This window comes from Rana temporaria, chromosome 12 (assembly GCF_905171775.1).
Source record: "Rana temporaria chromosome 12, aRanTem1.1, whole genome shotgun sequence".
NCBI classification, from domain to species: Eukaryota; Metazoa; Chordata; class Amphibia; order Anura; family Ranidae; genus Rana; species Rana temporaria.
This window is the reverse complement of record NC_053500.1, coordinates 128,532,052-128,550,973: the sequence shown is the minus strand read 5'-3', so window position 1 is coordinate 128,550,973 and position 18,922 is coordinate 128,532,052. Positions and strand designations below refer to the sequence as shown.

The 18,922-nt window shown below is 47.4% G+C and overlaps 1 protein-coding gene across 1 annotated transcript in view; it reads right to left on the bottom strand.

Moving 5' to 3' along the window:
* Positions 1-18,719, bottom strand: part of TLDC2 (TBC/LysM-associated domain containing 2) — a 30,618-nt gene extending 11,899 nt beyond the window's left edge. Inside the window, exon 1 of the mRNA XM_040330663.1 lies at positions 18,614-18,719. Coding sequence (XP_040186597.1) covers positions 18,614-18,646 — 33 coding nt within the window. The 5' untranslated portion in view covers positions 18,647-18,719. The remainder of the gene's footprint in view (positions 1-18,613) is intronic.
* Between the last annotated feature and the right edge of the window lie 203 nt (positions 18,720-18,922).

Here is an 18,922-nt window from a genome sequence, read left to right as displayed (position 1 = left end):
AAGGGGCGGGGGCCACCTGGTAATGTCACCTGTGAACCTGCTCCCTTGTGACGTCATTGACTGAGGGCATGCTGGGTCATTGACATCACAAGGGGTGGTGTCACCGATATTCACTGGTTGTTAGGGACGCTGGCGGCCCTGCTCCTGAGTCGGGGCTCTTAACTCTGCCTGAGCAAAGCAGCTTTAAGGTCCCAAAACTGGGGTAATGCATTGGGTAGGTTAGGTGGCCGTGAGGCCCCTGTGACTGTGAGGCCTCAGGTGACCGCCTAATTTGCCTAATTAAAGAGCTGCAGAAGTGGAAACCTCTGTAAACATAAAAACAAATTAGAAATTGCTAATCAGACAATGGCAGCCTGATCCTTCTATTAAGCGTTTGCATCAGGTTTCTCAAACCTTTGCATGCGCTTTATGTGATAATGACTAAGTCCCTCCCCTTCATGACATTGTCAAAAAGAGGCGGAACATGGGTGACCTTAAAAGGATGCCCCCCCGCCCTAAAAAAAGTTCTGCGGATGCCCATGCCTCAACCCTATACAACGTTTTTGGGAAGAATTGGAGTGGAGACTGTGAGCCAGGCCTTCTCGTCCATCATCAGTGCCTGACCTCACACATGCCCTTCTGGAAGAATGGTCAAACATTCCCATAGACACACTCCTAAACCTTGTGGACGGCCTTCCCAGAAGAGTTGAAGGTGTTATAGCTGCAAAGGGTGGGCCAACTCAATATTGAACCCTACAGACTAAGACTGGGATGCCACTGAAGTTCATGTGTGTGTAAAGGCAGGCGTCCCAATACTTTTGGTAATATAGTGTATGTCTTTGTGTGAGTTTCCTCTGGTAAATGAATTAGCAGAATTGCTGGCAGTGTAGTATAATTATTAGATGGTGAGCTCCTTTGAGGGACAGGTACTGAAAGTAATAATTCTTATCAATAACATGGCGCCACCAGTCCTGGGAGAAGGTCCTTCAGCACCCAAGGTAAAAGGGCCAAAGTGCATCCTCCACCCTATGAGCTACTTTAGCTGCATAGGTTTCAGGTGGTCCTGCCCTTTCTTGCACCCCCCTCCTGCTAGTAAGCCTGGACGCTACTGCAAAATCAGGACCATGGTGGGGACCAAGTATAGACTTTTTTTTCCACCTCTATGAATCCTGTACATTAGGGCCCAGATTCACGTAGGGCGGCGTAACTTTGTGTGGGCGTAGCGTATCTTGTTTACGCTACGCCGCCGCAACTTAGATAGGCAAGTGCAGTATTCACACTTGGCCCAGATTCTCATACATTAGCGCTGCTCCTGGGCAGCGTAATGTATGAGTTCTACGTTTCACCGCCGCAGGTCTACAGGTTTAAATCCTGATTCTCAGAACACTTACCTGTAAACTTGCGGCGGTGTATCGTTAGATTGCTCGGCGCAAGCCCGCCCAATTCAGATGGGGCGGGCACCATTTAAATTAGGCGCGCTCCCGCGCTGAGCGTACTGCGCATGCTCCGTCGGGTAAATTACCCGACGTGCATTGCGCTAAATGACGTCGCCTCGACGTCATTTGCCTAGATGTATACGTAAATGGCGTCCAGCACCATTCACGGACGTCTTACGCAAACGACGTAATTTTGATTCAATTCGACGCGGGAACGACGGCCATAGTTAACATTGGTTGCCCCTGCTAATCAGCAGGGGCAACCTTACGCGTCAGGGAATGCTACGCAAACGACGTTAATTCGCTGCGTCGACCTCGCGTATGTTCGGGAATCGCCGTACTTACCTCATTTGCATAGACGACGGGGAAAAGCGACGATGCGACACCTAGCGGCGGGAAAAAAAATTACTTTTAAGATCTGACAGCGTAACAGCCTTACGCTTGTCAGATCTAATGGGTACCTATGCGCAACTGATTCTAAGAATCAGTCGCATAGATACCTGGGGCCAGATGAGGAGTTACGACGGCGCTAATGGTGTTGCGCCGTCGTAACGCCTTCGAGAATCTGGGCCACTTGTGTCCTAAGTTACGGCGGCGTAGCGTTAATGGGCCGGCGTAAGCGCGTGTAATTTAAAGTAGGCTGGTAGGGGGCGTGTTGTATGCTAATTAATCGAGACCCCACGTAATTGACGCTCCTAATGAACGGCGCATGCGCCGTCCGTGAAAGTATCCCAGTGCGCATGCTCCAAATTACGCGGCAAATAGTCAATGCTTTAGACGTGAACGTAACTTATGCACAGCCCTATTCGCGTACGACTTACGCAAACGATGTAAACGACGCAAAATTAGTCGATGTCCCGACGTCCATACTTAACATTGGCTACGCCTCATATAGCAGGGGTAACTTAACGCCGGAAAAAGCCTTACGTAAACAACGTAAATCAATGCGCCAGGCGCACGTACGTTTCTGAATCGGCGTATCTAGCTCATTTGCATATTATACGCATAAATCTACGGAAGCGCCCCTAGCGGCCAGCGTAAATATGCACTCCAAGATACGACGGTGTAGGAGACTTACGCTGCTCGTATCTAGGCAACAGTGAGGCGTATCTGATTCTATGAATCAGGCGCAGAGATGCAACGCCTCACACTCAGAGTTATGAGGGCGTATCTGGAGATACGCCGTCGTAACTCCTTTGTGAACCTGGGCCTAGGTTTCCAATTCCAAAATACACCATACACTAATTTATAGTTTGGATTAGTGCCGTGTAACAGTTTTGGTTCTTTGTGGTGGTCCATACATCAGACCAGAAAAAAGAATAATTGAGAGGGAAAGATGGACAGAGGCAAAGTTGCTCCATATGAGGGCGAATCGGGAATGTAAACGTTGCGTCCACAGCTGACCAACACAGCTCTCGACTAATTGCTCTCTATGAGAAGACAGATCTTTTTATTTGCTAATGCATAAACCAACATCAACAGTAAACAAAGGCTAAAGAGAACATAAGAAAGTACTAGGATGTATATTGAGATCATCAAACAATGGAGGCAGGTGCTGGCAGAGGATGTATCCGCTCATTTGATGTTCATGCCAGAAAATAACCGCCATGAATACACACATTTATTTAAGCAAATATAATATCCAGGTATTGCGGGTAGCAGGACCTTCTACTTTGTATGACTTACACATAGGTCATGAAAATATAATCTATAACCATACGTGATATCAGGTTATTTTTTTTTTATATTGTGACCTACAGCATTAGGCGCAGTTTAGAGCCCAGCAGCTGGGCCACTCTGAGACCCAGAAGATGGCCGCTCTGAGACCCAGAAGCTGGCCACTCTGAGATCCAGAAGCTGGCCGCTCTGAGACCAAGAAGCTGGCCGATCTGAGACCCAGAAGCTGGCCGCTCTGAGACCCAGAAGCTGGTCGCTCTAAAAACCCAGAAGCTGGTCGCTCTAAAAACCCAGAAGCTGGCCGCTCTGAGATCCAGAAGCTGGCCGCTCTGAGATCCAGAAGCTGGCCGCTCTGAGATCCAGAAGCTGGGCCACTCTGAGATCCAGAATCTGGCCGCTCTGAGACCCAGAAGCTGGCCGCTCTGAGACCCAGAAGCTGGTCGCTCTAAAAACCCAGAAGCTGGCCGCTCTGAGACCCAGAAGCTGGCCACTCTGAGATCCAGAAGCTGGGCCACTCTGAGATCCAGAATCTGGCCGCTCTGAGACCCAGAAGCTGGGCCGCTCTGAGACCCAGAAGCTGGCCGATCTGAGACCCAGAAGCTGGCCACTCTGAGACCCAGAAGCTGGTCGCTCTAAAAACCCAGAAGCTGGCCGCTCTGAGACCCAGAAGCTGGCCACTCTGAGACCCAGAAGCTGGTCGCTCTAAAAACCCAGAAGCTGGCCGCTCTGAGACCCAGAAGCTGGCCACTCTGAGACCCAGAAGCTGGTCGCTCTAAAAACCCAGAAGCTGGCCGCTCTGAGACCCAGAAGCTGGCCACTCTGAGACCCAGAAGCTGGTCGCTCTAAAAACCCAGAAGCTGGCCGCTCTGAGACCCAGAAGCTGGCCACTCTGAGACTCAGAAGCTGGGCCACTCTGAGACCCAAAAGCTGGGCCACTCTGAGATCCAGAATCTGGGCCACTCTGAGATCCAGAAGCTGGGCCACTCTGAGATCCAGAAGCTGGGCCACTCTGAGATCCAGCAGTTTATCACTTTGAGACCCACTAGCTGACCACTCTGAGACTCACCGACTTATCACTCTAACATCACCCAGTTTATTATTCTGAGACCAACCAGCTGACCACTCTAAGACCCAGTAGATGACTACCCTGGGAACCACCAGTTGACCACTATGAAACCCAGCAGCTCCCCCCTGTCCAGTATATTGACCGCCCTTAAAGTTGACCTGAATTTAAAAAGTTAAGATTTGCTGTTGTAGGCAATGTGTTCAAATGTGTTCAGAGATCCTCCATTCCCAGTAGACGACATTTTTTAGAAACGTCAGATCGGAGTATCCTTGCAACGCCACCAAACTGGTTGGACATGTGACATCGTCGTCAGATTAAATACTTCTTACACTTGAAATGTCAGCCTTGTTGTAAGTGTAACTTTAAAAAAAAATGTAATGAATTTTTTCGCGGTTTTACACTATGAGGCCTTTCTTTCCTTATCTATTTATGATTTCCAAACCATTGGAGTTCCATTTAAAACGGATTTAAAGTTGTTTGAATAGATACACCTGAAACATCCAAGCCGATAATTAATCCAATACAAACAGGCTGAAAGCCCACAGGAGTAATCCAAAGCTGTGGTCTTTGAATTACCTGAGTCTGAGCCTTTTCTGAAGCACAAGGATATGAGAATGCTGAGAGAGTAACATCTATGTCAGTGGTTATATTCACACAGCCATAGGGATCCATCACATTCGGTAAGAGGCCAATTTTATTATATGGATCTTCATATCTCAAAACCAAGAAGATTTCTTGGAAAATTGCAACATTCAGCAATATATATCAACATAGGAGATTCTGAACAGATTTGATACATTGTATAACATGTATGAGCACAAATTTTGTTTTTGTATTTATAGTCACACAGACACAAATTTTTTATTTAATTTTTGAAAGATTTTTAGATATCTTTCTCATAAGCACCTTTATACTATTGTTATGTATGCATTGGTCACTTTATTTAAAATCACTGGTTCCCTTTATTGAGACACAACACTTTACACTAGAAGAAGGAACCTCATATTACATCCAGATTATTACATAAAACAGTACATTTTTCATGGTTTATTAGCTGAATTAAGGACCTTGACTCCCCTATGAAGAAAAATGGTGCTCTGTTCTAATGTATTGGGATTCCATTTAAAATGAATGTAACATTTGTTGCAGTTGAGTTTCCAGCAACGCATAGGTGTAAAAGGGCTGTTAAATTTAGGCACCCCTTTTCTTGTGAAAACATTTTTAGGCACCCCTAATACAGTGGTTCTCAACCTGGGGGTTCGAATGATTATTTGCCAGGGGTCACCCAATCCTGGGCTGTTCCTAAAGCCAACACCACTCTCCCAGCCTTTTTGCAACCGCCCAGCAGGGCTGTCCCTGAAGCCTGTGGTCGCCCAGCTGGGCAGTTCCTTAAGCCCGCGACTGCCCACTCAGCCTCTCCGCAGCCGCCCATTCAGTTCACTGCATGGCTGGGGGGCAGAGACTAGAAGTCAGCTGATTGGTGAGGAATGTGAAGTTGAAGGGGCTGGAGGAGACCCTGTCTCCTGATTTCGGCATAGGTGTCATTGCTACGAGACACCACAAAGTCGGAGACACAGTGAGTAACACTACCTGTGATTATAGTTGCCATTAAAAGTCCCCACTACAGTTCTCAGATCAGCAGATGACCTTGATCCAGAGCACCTAAGTTGGCTGATCAGAACTCCCCCGAACATTACCACTCATCCCAAATCCCCCCAGCACTGCCACTCCTTCCAACTCCCTGCCAGCACTGCCACTCATCCCAACTCCCTGCCAGCACTGCCACTCATCCCAACTCCCTGCCAGCACTGCCACTCATCCCAACTCCCTGCCAGCACTGCCACTCATCCCAACTCCCTGCCAGCACTGCCACTCATCCCAACTCCCTGCCAGCACTGCCACTCATCCCAACTCCCTGCCAGCACTGCCACTCCTTCCAACTCCCTGCCAGCACTGCTACTCTTTCCAACTCCCCGCCAGCACTGCTACTCCTTCCAACTCCCCGCCAGCACTGCTACTCCTTCCAACTCCCCGCCAGCACTGCTACTCCTTCCAACTCCCCCCCAGCACTGCTACTCCTTCCAACTCCCCGCCAGCACTGCTACTCCTTCCAACTCCCCCACCAGCACTGCCACTCATCCCAACTCCCTGCCAGCACTGCCACTCATCCCAACTCCCTGCCAGCACTGCCACTCATCCCAACTCCCTGCCAACACTGCCACTCCTTCCAACTCCCTGCCAGCACTGCCACTCATCCCAACTCCCTGCCAACACTGCCACTCATCCCAACTCCCTGCCAGCACTGCCACTCATCCCAACTCCCCACCAGCACTGCCACTCATCCCATTCCCCCCACCAGGGAGTAAAAGAAGGACTAAAAATAGAGAATACATGGAAGGGACAGGAAAAGAGGGGAAGGAACAAAGAAAAAGGGAGAGGAAGAACAAGATAAACGGCTAGAGAGGGATTGGGGGGGGGGGGAAGAAATTAGGATAGAGAGAGATAAAAGGGAAAGAAAGGAGAACAAAGAGAAAGAGTGGTACATCCTAAAATGTACCATAAGGGGTTTTAATACTGTACGAGTGGAAAGGACGCTAAATGTCCGTGGGTTAGGGGCGCAAATTACTTGTCTTGCCTTGGGTGCTGACAACCCACGCTACGAAAATAATTTTACTGTTAGGGGTCCCCACAACTTGGGAAATGTTATCAAGGGGTCACGGCACTAGAAGGTTGAGAACCACTGTCCTAATAGGTGTTGTAACTGAGAACTTGTTATTTCACATGCTTCATTTCACATCTTCTCCATAACATCCCCTTCAGGGGAGTCTATCAATAGTTGTCTTCACACTCCATGAATCCGGATGAACCATCCGTGGGATTGCCCAGGTCAGGGATCTTCCTTCCCCCTCCTCACTGCAGGGTACAGACAACATGTTTCCCAATCCTCCCAGCATGGCACTCTGACCAGTCACTGTATTGGAGTAAACACGGTTGGAAATGATGCCGTGTTGGCTAAACATGCAAAAGCTTGTAGTATAAACACTGCGCCTTCCCAACATTGTATATAATAGTTACATAGGACATTAACCTTGCTTCCAATTACAGGACAACAGACATCACTTCAATGACAAGTGGGTCATAAATACTAAACAGGAAAATTACAGGCAGGCAATGTGGATGGGTACAAGGAAGGGGGGTTGGAGCTGAATGGCAGAAAACCTTTTTTGCTGTCAGATGGTTTGAAAACGTTTTTTTGTAGCATAAAGTCGATGTTTATTTAAAGCATATGTAAAAATCGATAAAATATGATATAAGCTTTACCAATGTTGTTTCATAAGTACATTTTAATATATTTAGATCTGCAGCTTTAATAAAATAGTACTTGGTGATCCTGCCATCAACATTCTTGTTTAGGTACTTCCTCTTTTCGGGTGACAACGCACTGTTCCTTTGTTCCAATTGTGCTCTTGCGTTGTCAGCTTGTCACATGCCGGGCCAGATTCAGATAGATTAGCGGATCTTTAGATCCGCCGGTCCAATTTTGTGAGGCTAGTGCATGATTCACCAAGCACTTACCTCGAAAATTGCACCGTCGGATCGTAACTCCCCCCGGCGGAATTCAAATTCTGCGGCTTGGGGGAGTGTACAATTTAAATCAGGCGCGTTCCCGCGCCGATTTAACTGCGCATGCGTCGCCGGCGAAATTTGCCAGTGCGCATGCTCCAAATGACGTCGCTAGGACGTCAATGTTTTCGGCGGCTACGTCAATTGCGGCCATCCGTATTCCCGATCGACTTACGCAAACGACGTAAAAATTTGAATCTCGGCGCGGGAACAACGGCCATACTTAACATTAGCTACCCCTCATATAGCAGGGGTAACTATCCGCCGGAAAAAGCCGAACGCAAACGACGTAAAAAAAAAAAAAACGGGCGGGCGTTCGGTCTTGAATCAGCGGTTCTCCTCATTTGCATATCCGACGCGTAAAAAACTGCGACGACACCTAGTGGCCGGCGGTAGATTGCAGCCTAAGATCCGACTGGTGTAAGTCACTTACACCAGTCGGATCTAAGGGAGATATATGCGGAACTGATTCTTATGAATCAGTCGCATAGATCCGACCGTGGGATCTCAGAGATACGACGGCGGATCAGGAGATCCACCGTCGTATCCCCTTGATGAATCTGCCCCACCGTGTTTCCCCAAAAATAAGCCCGGGTCTTATATTAATTTTGGCAACAAAAGACACAGTAGGGCTTATTTTTGGGGTAGGTCTTACCATGTAATGTGCTGTCTTCTCTCCCCCTCTCTCTCCCTGCCTGACAGGAATCCGCAGTGTGAACTGAGTTAAAATGCTTGTAAAATCCTATAATCCACTCTATTACAGTATTAGATAATGTACAATGTGTGTTTCTGTAATATAATTGTGCCAAATACCTTAGTTATAGCGCCATTCGGCGCTTCTGTGACCTGCCGGAGCTCTCTTCCCCGCAATTATATTACAGAAACGCACACATTGTACATTATATACTACTGTAATAGAGTGGATTATAGGATGTTACAAACATTTTAAACTAGGGCTTATTTTCAGAGTAGGGTTTATATTGCAGCCCTCCTGGAAAATAACGCTAGGTCTTTTTTTCGGGGTAGGTCTTATTTTCAGGGAAACACGGTAGGCTTTGGATGGAGACTACAAGGGACCATTCTAAAGACACAACGTGCAAGCATGGTCCACCGTTGCCACCGTCAGGAAACCCGCCCTAAGATATGCCATACAGCCATCGCTGGAATGTGTGTAAGCAGAAAGTGGGCACAAACAGGCTGCAGGATACAATCAGCAACAAAATAGCCTTGCAATTGGGCTTCTCCCCCTTCTGCAAGGGATAACTGCTTGTTATGCCTATGGGTGCCAGAATAAGAAGTAATACTTAAAGTGGGTTCTACTGGAGCCCCACCCCCTTATTCTTACCTGAGCCCAATATGATCCACTATCTCCCTCCTCATTGGGCAGATTGATAGGATAACAGCAGCAGCAGCCATTGGCTTCCACTGCTGTCAATCAAATGCTGTGACGAGGGAGCCAGAGGCAGGGCCGAGTTGCCCGCTCTAGATGCAGACTAGACGGCTCAGGGGGGAGCATGCACGTGTCCCTCCATAGAACAATCATATCAAGGTATCGCATGCAAGAGGAAGGGAATCGCTCATAGTGCAGTAATTAAAAAAAACATTTATTAAAAATGGGAAATCTACTCCCATAGGAAGAAACTTAAAAATCCAGCACCCCTGGCAGGAGTGATAGTTACATAGTAAGTCAGGTTGAAAAAAGACACAAGTCCATCCAGTTCAACCATAAATAAAACAAATAAATAAAAAATATCGTACAATCCAATATACCCAATTCTATACCCACAGTTGATGACGTCACTTAGGTAGATTCAGAAAGAGTTAGGCCGGCTTATCTACAGATAAGCCGGCCTAACTCAGAATCTACGCCGCCGTATGTTTAAGCGTATGCTCAAACAGAAATACGCTTAAACATATCTAAGATAGGATGGCTTGCGCCGTCCTATCTTAGATTGAAATTTTTCGGATGGCCGCTAGGTGGCGCTTCCATTGCGGCCGGCGTAGATTATGTAAATTAGCTTGTACGCCGATTCACGAACGTTCACGAACGTACGCAAGGCCGCCGCAGTACCTTTACGCCGTTTACGTAAGAGATAGGCGGCGTAAAGTTAGTGCTAGGCTCTAGTGGAATAACAATGTTAAGTATGGCCGTCGTTGCCGCCGTGAAAATCGAAATTTTTATGTCATTTGTGTATGTCGTCCGCGAATCTGGATTTACGTCGTTTACGTCCACGTCGAAATCAATAGGCCCGTACGGCGTACTTAGCCGCAATGCGCACTGGGAAATGTAGTCGCCCGGCGCATGCGCAGTGACAAAAAACTTCAAACGTGAGGTCAAGCCTCATTACCATGATACACGCCCCCCTCCAAGTCATTTGAATTAGGCGCCCTTACGCCCGCTCGTTTGAGGCTACGCCGCCGTAGATTAGCAGGTAAGGAGATTGAAAATCACTGCTAGCCTAGCTAATTTACGGCGGTGTAGCCTAAACAGGCTAGGCTACGCCGCCCTAAACATAATCCATTGTACCTGAATCTACCTAACTGTCTGTAACTCCGCCCTACGTGTTTGGTCTAAACGGACGTCGGCCCTAAGGCAACTGAGTTTTTAAGCATAGGAACACTTTGGTTGCGTTTCATTCACTTGAGAGAACCTATTCCCATGGAACTTTCTTGGGCTTCATTTAGCTGCATGTTTCTTTATGAACGTTTGGACATGTATTTATTTTGTAGAGTTGGTTGCTGATAATATTTAAATTTCCAATGATTTATTTATTCACTTTTTATGAATTGAGATAATTTTTTATATGCTTATCACTTTTGTTTGAATTCACATGTATTTATTTGTTAATTTTCTTTGAGCAACGCAATGTATTTTTTTTTTTTTTGTTAAACAATTACATAGTTACATAGTTACATAGTTACATAGTTAGTCAGGTTGAAAAAAGACACAAGTCCATCCAGTTCAACCACAAAAAATAAAAAAAACAAAATAAAAAACACAGTAAAATCCCAATGGATCCTCAGAACACAGAATATTAAGTAGAACTGTAATATTACAGGATACAAATCAAACTCCATTTATTTTATACATTTCCACGTCATCTTATGATACTAATATATATTTATAATGTATTTTATTAAAATTGAACTCTAGAAAAACTGCAGAGATAGATACAAGTGACCTGTTTTACTAGCCAAACAATATATGTAACTCTGTTCAGCAAGTCTTGTGATTTACATACATTTTGGGGCAGATCCACATAGATCTGCGCCGGGCGCAGCGTATGTCAGATACGCTACGCCGCTGTAACTTACTTTGGCTTAGTTTGAATCCTCAACGAATTTGCGCCGTAAGTTACGGCGGCGTAGTGTATCTCTCGCGGCGTAAGGGCGCGGAATTCAAATGCGGCGGGTAGGGGGCATGTTTCATTTAAATGAAGCGCGTCCCCGCGCCGAACGAACTGCCCATGCGCCGTCCCTAAAATTTCCTGCCGTGCATTGCGCTAAATGACGTCGCAAGGACGTCATTGGTTTTGACGTGAACGTAAATGGCGTCCAGCCCCATTCACGGACGACTTACGCAAACGACGTAAAATTTTCAAAATTATCCGCAGGAACGACGGCCATACTTAACATTGAGTACGCCACCATATAGCAGCTTTAACTATACGCCGGAAAAAGCCGAACGGAAACAACGTAAAAAAAATGCGACGGCTGCTCGTACGTTCGTGGATTGTCGGAAATAGCTAATTTGCATACTCAACGCGGATTACGACGGGAACGCCACCTAGCGGACGCCGAAAAATTGCATCTAAGATCCGACGGCGTACGAAGACGTACACCTGTCGGATCTAACACAGATGCCGTCGTATCTTGTTTTGGGATACCAAAACAAAGATACGACGCGCAAAATTTGAAATTACGCGGCGTATCAAGTGATACGCCGGCGTAATTTCTTTGAGGATCTGCCCCTTTGTCTTTCGGAAATAGGCTGATATAGTATGGCCAGTGTGCAGATAAAACTATATATTGACACCTGTGCTTTATGTCTGAGGCTGTTCTCATTTCCCAGTGGTCCATTTCCCTAACTGCTTTGTGAGACGACATAATTAAAGATAATTATTAGAGAGAACACCTGCACCAGGTAAGCTAGGGACATAAAGATTTACGTCACATACTGCAAGTTTTACAATAGGTCAATGACTTCTAGGATCAAAGCATACTCCGTGTAGTCAGGAATATCTTCTGAGAAGAGTTCTAATGGACTTTGTGCATCCATGTATAGAATCATACAAGTGTCGGCTGTGCTTATGCTGGACCTGTATTATGATTGAGTCTAAAGCTGGATACACACTGTACAATTTTCTTCCGATTTTTTTTTTTTTTTTTCCCTTTAGATTTACCAAAACCATATAATATGAGGTCAAACCTGAACACTTTCAATTTGTATGCAATCAGGCAGGCACTACATAGTTGAAGGCAAATCTAAAGGAAATCAAACAACAAACAACAGGGATACGACTTTGATCCCCGACAATACCAGGCACTGTGGCCCAGATTCACGTAGAATCGCGGCGGCGTAACGTATCGTAGATACGTTACACCGCCGCAAGTTTTCATCGCAAGTGCCTGATTCTCAAAGCACTTGCATGAAAACGTACGCTGGCGGCCTCCGGCGTAAGCCCGCGTAATTCAAAGGGGCGTGTGCCATTTAAATTAGGCGCGCTCCCGCGCCGGACCTACTGCGCATGCTCCCTTTTGAATTTCCCGCTGTGCTTTGCGCGAAGTGACGTCATTTTTTCGAACGGCGACGTGCGTAGCGTACTTCCGTATTCCCGGACGTCTTACGCAAGAAGGAAACATTTTTAAATTTCGACGCGGGAACGACGGCCATACTTTATACAGCACATACATGTGCTGTGTAAAGTTAGGGCACCAAAAACGACGACTAACTTTGCGATGGGAAACTAGACTAGCGGCAACGTAGCGAACGCAAAAAAACGGCGTGGATCGCCGTAACTACTAATTTGCATACCCGACGCTGGTTTACGACGCAAACTCCCCCCAGCGGCGGGCGCGGTATTGCTTCCTAAGATCCGACAGTGTAAAACAATTACACCTGTCAGATCTTAGGGATATCTATGTGTAACTGATTCTATGAATCAGTCGCATAGATACTCTGAGAGATACGACGGAGTATCTGAGATACTCCGTCGTATCTCTGCTGTGAATCTGGCCCTGTGTCTGTTATGAATTTTGAGGGGAACTCCACGCCAAATAAAAAAAAAAAACGGCATGGGTTTTCCCACCTAAGAGCATATCAGGCCCTTCGGTCTAGTATAGATTTCAAGGGGAACCGCCTACGCCAAAAAAACAGCGTGGGGGTCCCCCCAAAATCCATACCAGACCCTTATCCGAGCATGCAGCGTGGTCTGGAAAGGGGATGGGGACAAGCGAGCACCCCCCCTCCTGAACTGTGTCAAACAGCGTGCCCTCAACATGGGGGGGTGCTTTGTGGCAGCCCTGCGCCCCCCAACCCCAAAGCACCTTGTCCCCATGTTGATGAGGACAAGAGCCTCTTCCCCAGAACCCTGGCTGTTGGTTGTCGGGGTCTGCGTGCTGCGTGGTTTCCGCCCGCAGACCCCGACAATCACCGCCCAGGGTTGCCGGGAAGAGGCCCTTGTCCCCATCAACATGCATGTAGAGGGCATGCGGCCTGGTATGGTTCTGCAGGGGGGGGGGGCACTCGCTCGTCCCCCTTCTTTTTCTGACCTGCCGGGCTGCATGCTCGCATAAGGGTCTGGTATGGATTTTGGAGGGGGTGGGGCACGTCATTTTAAAAAAAAAAGGAGGGAGCTGGGTTTGGTCTATGCAAGTTGCAATGAAATTGTAAAGAAGTAGTGCAGGAGCCTTTTTTAAAGTTGCTGCGATGTGTCACAGTAATTTAAATGGTTCCATTGCCGACAATGGGGTGCGATTTGTAACGGTTAAATCGCATGATAAATCGCATGATAAATCGCAACATGCAAAACTACACTTTTCCGCTGACAGAAAAGAGCTCTGTGTTGTTTACAGACACAGGGCACTCTTCTGTCATTCCCTGATCCGATCAGCAGGTGCCGGGACCTGTTGATCAGCTTGTGCTACAGGGACAAACATGTACGTGATTGTGCCTGTACCAGCCGACCGGCCATAGTAAATGTACTGTGGCGGGTTGGCAAGGGGTTAAAGCAGGGGTGGCCAACCAGTGGCCCGCAGAGCCCTCTGATGTGGCCAGCGACCTCCTGCTCTGGAATGGTGGATTGGCAAGCCCAGATCGCAGGTTTCTGACCCCCGCCATACCACAGAATCAGTGGTGTGAATGAAGCTGGTGGTAGAGGAAGAAAGTGGCTGCGAAGCAGAGCCCCATAAGCCGATGCTTCCACTACAGCGCCGGCTTTTGCCACAGGTGGAGTCTATGGCAAAGTGCACCCACGGTGTGGGTAAACCACAGCGCATCAGTGTGAAAGCAGTCTTGGGCCCTTTTCACACGATCGACCTGACCAAATGGGACCCTCATTTCGCCTCTATAGAGCGACAGATGTCTGTTTACGCCCGCCTACCTCCAATCCAAAAAACAGAAAGGAGTTTGTCCCCTTTCATCTGGGCGGATCGGAGGGCCTATAGAGTAGCTGTGACCTGTCATTCACCCGCTCCGCTCATTGTGGCCCTTGGCTGGTTACCAAGTTGCTTAAGTGGCCCTCGCTCTTCAAAAGGTTGGACACCCCTGGGTTAAAGAGTCCCTGGTTTTTAGAACCGACCAGCAGTACATTATGATTCAATTGCACGTGCGATGCTTTCGAAGACGCATTGTCTTAGGGTTATGTAAGGGCTTGTACATTCTGGCCACGTTACCTTGCAATGAAGCCAAAATGCTACGTGATGTCTAAAGCTAAGACTTCCAATGGATCACGTACTCACATACTTGGAGGTGTTGCCCTGCGGTTCCATGCCAAGACACCTGAATGGGATCCTTTCAAATTCCAGTGAGTTTGCAATTGCATGGTAACAACAAAGGTTTACACATCCATTTTCCACTTATACATTCATTGTTCATTTATTTTTCACACATTCCATTCATGCATATCCCTTCACACTCTTTAGCCCGGGTTCACACTATTGTGGTATGAGACCCCACGTGTAATTCGCACAGGAATCGCAGCACATTCCTGGGGTGCCATTTGACCCATGTATTTTCATGGCTTAAATCGCACCACATTCGCACCCTTTTTTTATCCGCAACCAGAATCGGATTGCGTGGATTATGCAAACCGATTTCGAGGTGTCGATAATGTAGCAAGGTCCCAGGTCTAATGAGAACCTCCAGGGCCAGAGACAGCTGACATCCTTCTGTATATGGTGGGTCGTGAGGCACGGTGGGTGAAAGATAGTTCAAGTTATTGGGCGCCAGACACTTCTTGAATGCAAAAGAGGACACCCTTAGGTAGTTGCAAGATTAATTGGCAGACTCTGAGGCCTCGTACGCACGACCGGACATGTCCGATGAAAACGGTCCGCGGACAGCAAACGTGTACACACCATCAGACCAAAATCCCCGCGGACAGCAAACGCGGTGACGTGCGCGACCCAGGAAGTTCAATGCTTCCACGCATGCATCGAATCACTTTGACGCATGCGGGGGATTTCGGCCCAGCGGACATGTCCAATGAGTCGTACTAACCATCGGACATGTCCGACGGACCGGCTTCCAGCCGACATGTTTCTTAGCATGCTAAGAAACTTTTGTCCGCTGGAAACCTGTCCGCTAGGCCGGAAAATTGTCCGGTCGGCCCTACACACGGTCGGACATGTCCGCGGACCAGTTTCAGCGTTCAGTGTTCGGTCGTGTGTACGCGGCATAAGAGTTACCAAATCTATGTAATATAACAACAAACCTTAACAATCCAATCAATTAGTCAATCAAATCTGGCAGCAGGGCCGATCCGCCCTATAGGCTCACTATGCAAGCCACTTAGGGCCCCGCAAAGCTGCGGAGGGCCCCCCAAATGACTAGAGGCCCCGTCTGGTGAGAAGTCATTTTTGGCCCCTCACCCTGCTCCTCAACTCGCTGGCTGCATGGGAGAAGAGGTAAGAAGTCAGCACCCCCCGCTTCTCACTTTAAGGGCCCTTTCACACTGATGCGTTTTTGCCGCGTTTTCGTGGTAAAAATAGCGCTATTAAAACGCTCATAAAACGCTCCCCATGCCCCCTCCAAACGCGGTAAAAACGGAGTGTTTTAAATTGCGATAAAACACAGCGTTTTTACCGCGTTTTTAATTCATTTCAATGGGGAGCGTTTTAATAGCGCTATTTTTACTGTGAAAACGCGGCAAAAACGCGACAAAAACGCACCAGTGTGAAAGGGCCCTAAGATGTCATTTCGGACAGCAGAACATCCCCCACCTGCTTCTCAACTTCTCGACAGCCCCCCCAAAGCCTCCCCCCCCCCCCGCTTCTCAACTTTGATGGGACATGTCATTTTGCTTAGGGCCCCAGGGAGGTCAGGATCGGCACTACAAAGTGAATAGTAGATCTAAAGGAGATTGTACAATCAGATTGTCAGACTAAGGTGGTCATACACGCTTCCATAAATTACAATTATTTTTCTGATCAATCTCTTCTGATAGGATTATTCGATCTATAGACCCATTTGTTCGATATGCCACACACAGGGAAGTACGGTTTCATTGCAAGTTAAGATACAATCATAATTTATTATATTGTGAAATAATCAATCATATTATCAACATATGATCGTATTCCTGAACATGATTCAAGTACTCTGCTGCTGATTGATACACACTGATCAATATATTTCCACTTGACTGATTGAATCTGATCGAAATTGATCGGAAGGGAATATATGACTAGTCAGTTGATTGTGGCTTTGATCAAATTGCATACCGATTGGATGTGACTAGTCAATTGGTTGCAGTTTTGATCGAATTGCATACCAATTGGATAAAAAAAATCAAAATGTGCATGGCCACTATTAAACATACAGGCCCGGATTCACAAAGCACTTGCGCCGACGTATCTCAAGATACGCCGTCGTAAGTACAAATGTGCGCCGTCGTATCTGTGCGCCGACCCACAAACTAAGATACGCCTAAAAATAGGCTTCATCCGACCGACGTAACTTGCCTACGCCAGCGTATCGTGGGCGCATATTTACGCTGGACGCATGTGGCGCTCCCATTGATTTTCTATTCAAATATGCAAATGAGGGAGATACAGCGATTCACGATCATACTTGCGCCCGGCGCAGGCTACGACTGGTGCGCGTAAGTTGTACGTACGGCGTTAAAGTTATGCCCCATAAAGGAGGTGTAACTCAGCAGCATCCATGCAAAGGGCTGCACCAGGGAACACAAGCCGGCATATTTTACGTAGTTTACGCTGTACGTGAATAGGGCTGGGCGTAGGTTACGTTCATGCCGTAGGCAGTGATCCAACGTATCTTAGGCAGTTGTTCCGACGTGATTGTGAGTATGCGCACTGAGATGCACCCACGGGACGGCGCATGCGCAGTTGTCAATACGTATCTGTCTGGCGCTCGGCCCATCATTTGCATGGGGTCACGCCTCATTAGCATGGCTCACGCCCACTTCCACTTACGCCGACTTACGCCTGAGAAACCCAGCGCAGATTTGGGAGGGAGTGCTTTGTGAATTCAGTGCTTGCCTCTCTGCGCTGCGTCGGCGTAGCGTAAAAAAGATACGCTACGGCGGCATAAATATACGCCAATGTCTGTGAATCCGGGCCACAGTATGTAAAAGACAGCGGGCCAGATCCAGAGAGAGAGAGTACGCCGGCGTATCTACTGATACGCCGGCGTACTTTCAAATTACCCGCGTCGTATCTTTAGTTTGAATCCTCAAACCAAGATAAGACGGCATCTGGGTTCGATCCGACAGGCGTACGGTTTCGTACGCCTTCGGATCGTAGATGCAATACTTCGGCGTCCGCTGGGTGGAGTTTGCGTCGTTTTCAGCGTCGGGTATGCAAATTAGCTTTTTCCGACGATCCACGAACGTACGAGCGGCCGTCGCATTCTCTTACGTCGTCTCTAGTCGGCTTTTTCCGGCGTATAGTTAAAGCTGCTATTTTGCGGCGTATAGTTAGACTTGCCATGTTAAGCATGGCCGTCGTTCCCGCGCCGAAATTTGAATTTTTTTTTTTTTTTGCGTAAGTCGTCCGTGAATAGGGATGGACGTAATTCACATCTAAGTAAAAAAAATGACGTCATTTAGCGCAATGCACAGCGGGAAATTTAGGGACGGCGCATGCGCAGTTCATTCGGCGCGGAGACGCGCTTCATTTAAATGAATTACGCCCCCTACTCGCCGGTTTGAATTACGCGCCGAGAGATACACTACGCCGCTGTAACTTACAGCGCGAATTCTTTGTGGATTCGAAGAATTCAAAAGTAAGTTACAGCGGCGTAGCGTATCTCACATACGCTGCGCCTATCTAAATGTATGTGGATCTGGCCCAGCAATGTTGCAAATTATGTCTATATAGCAAGGGGCTGGCAGAAATGTCGAAGCTCTTCTAGTGGTTGCAGTGGACAATCGGATGGGTCACCTTTTGCACTAAATTCACATAATGTAATATCAAAAAAGAGAAATATGCCAATAAGTAGACTGTCATTCCTAACTATGCAACTGAAAGGTGAGAAGAGTCTCTGACAATCAGCTCCTCGCCACAGTCACCCATGACAATAACAAGCGACAATACACACATAGCAGAAGGTTAGCACACAATGTACCGGCAGCCTTCTGTCACCTACCAGAGGAGCGTAGGAGCAGCGGATGGTCCTCATGGTCCCTGTGCTGGGTGCAGGTGTAGTGCAGCCAGGATGACTGTCTGAGGCTGTATGAGAGATAGACACACCCACTGTACACCGTGCACCTTTACCTGTCATACCCTGATCACACCCAGACCTTTGGCCCAATCGTCTGCATTGCGATCATGTGACACAGTATATGGAATATAGAGCAGATGTAAAGAAAAGAAAGTGTTTACTGTATACAGATGAGCTATTTACACTCCAGGGATATATATACAGTATGTATATATATATTTCAAAAAAATTGGA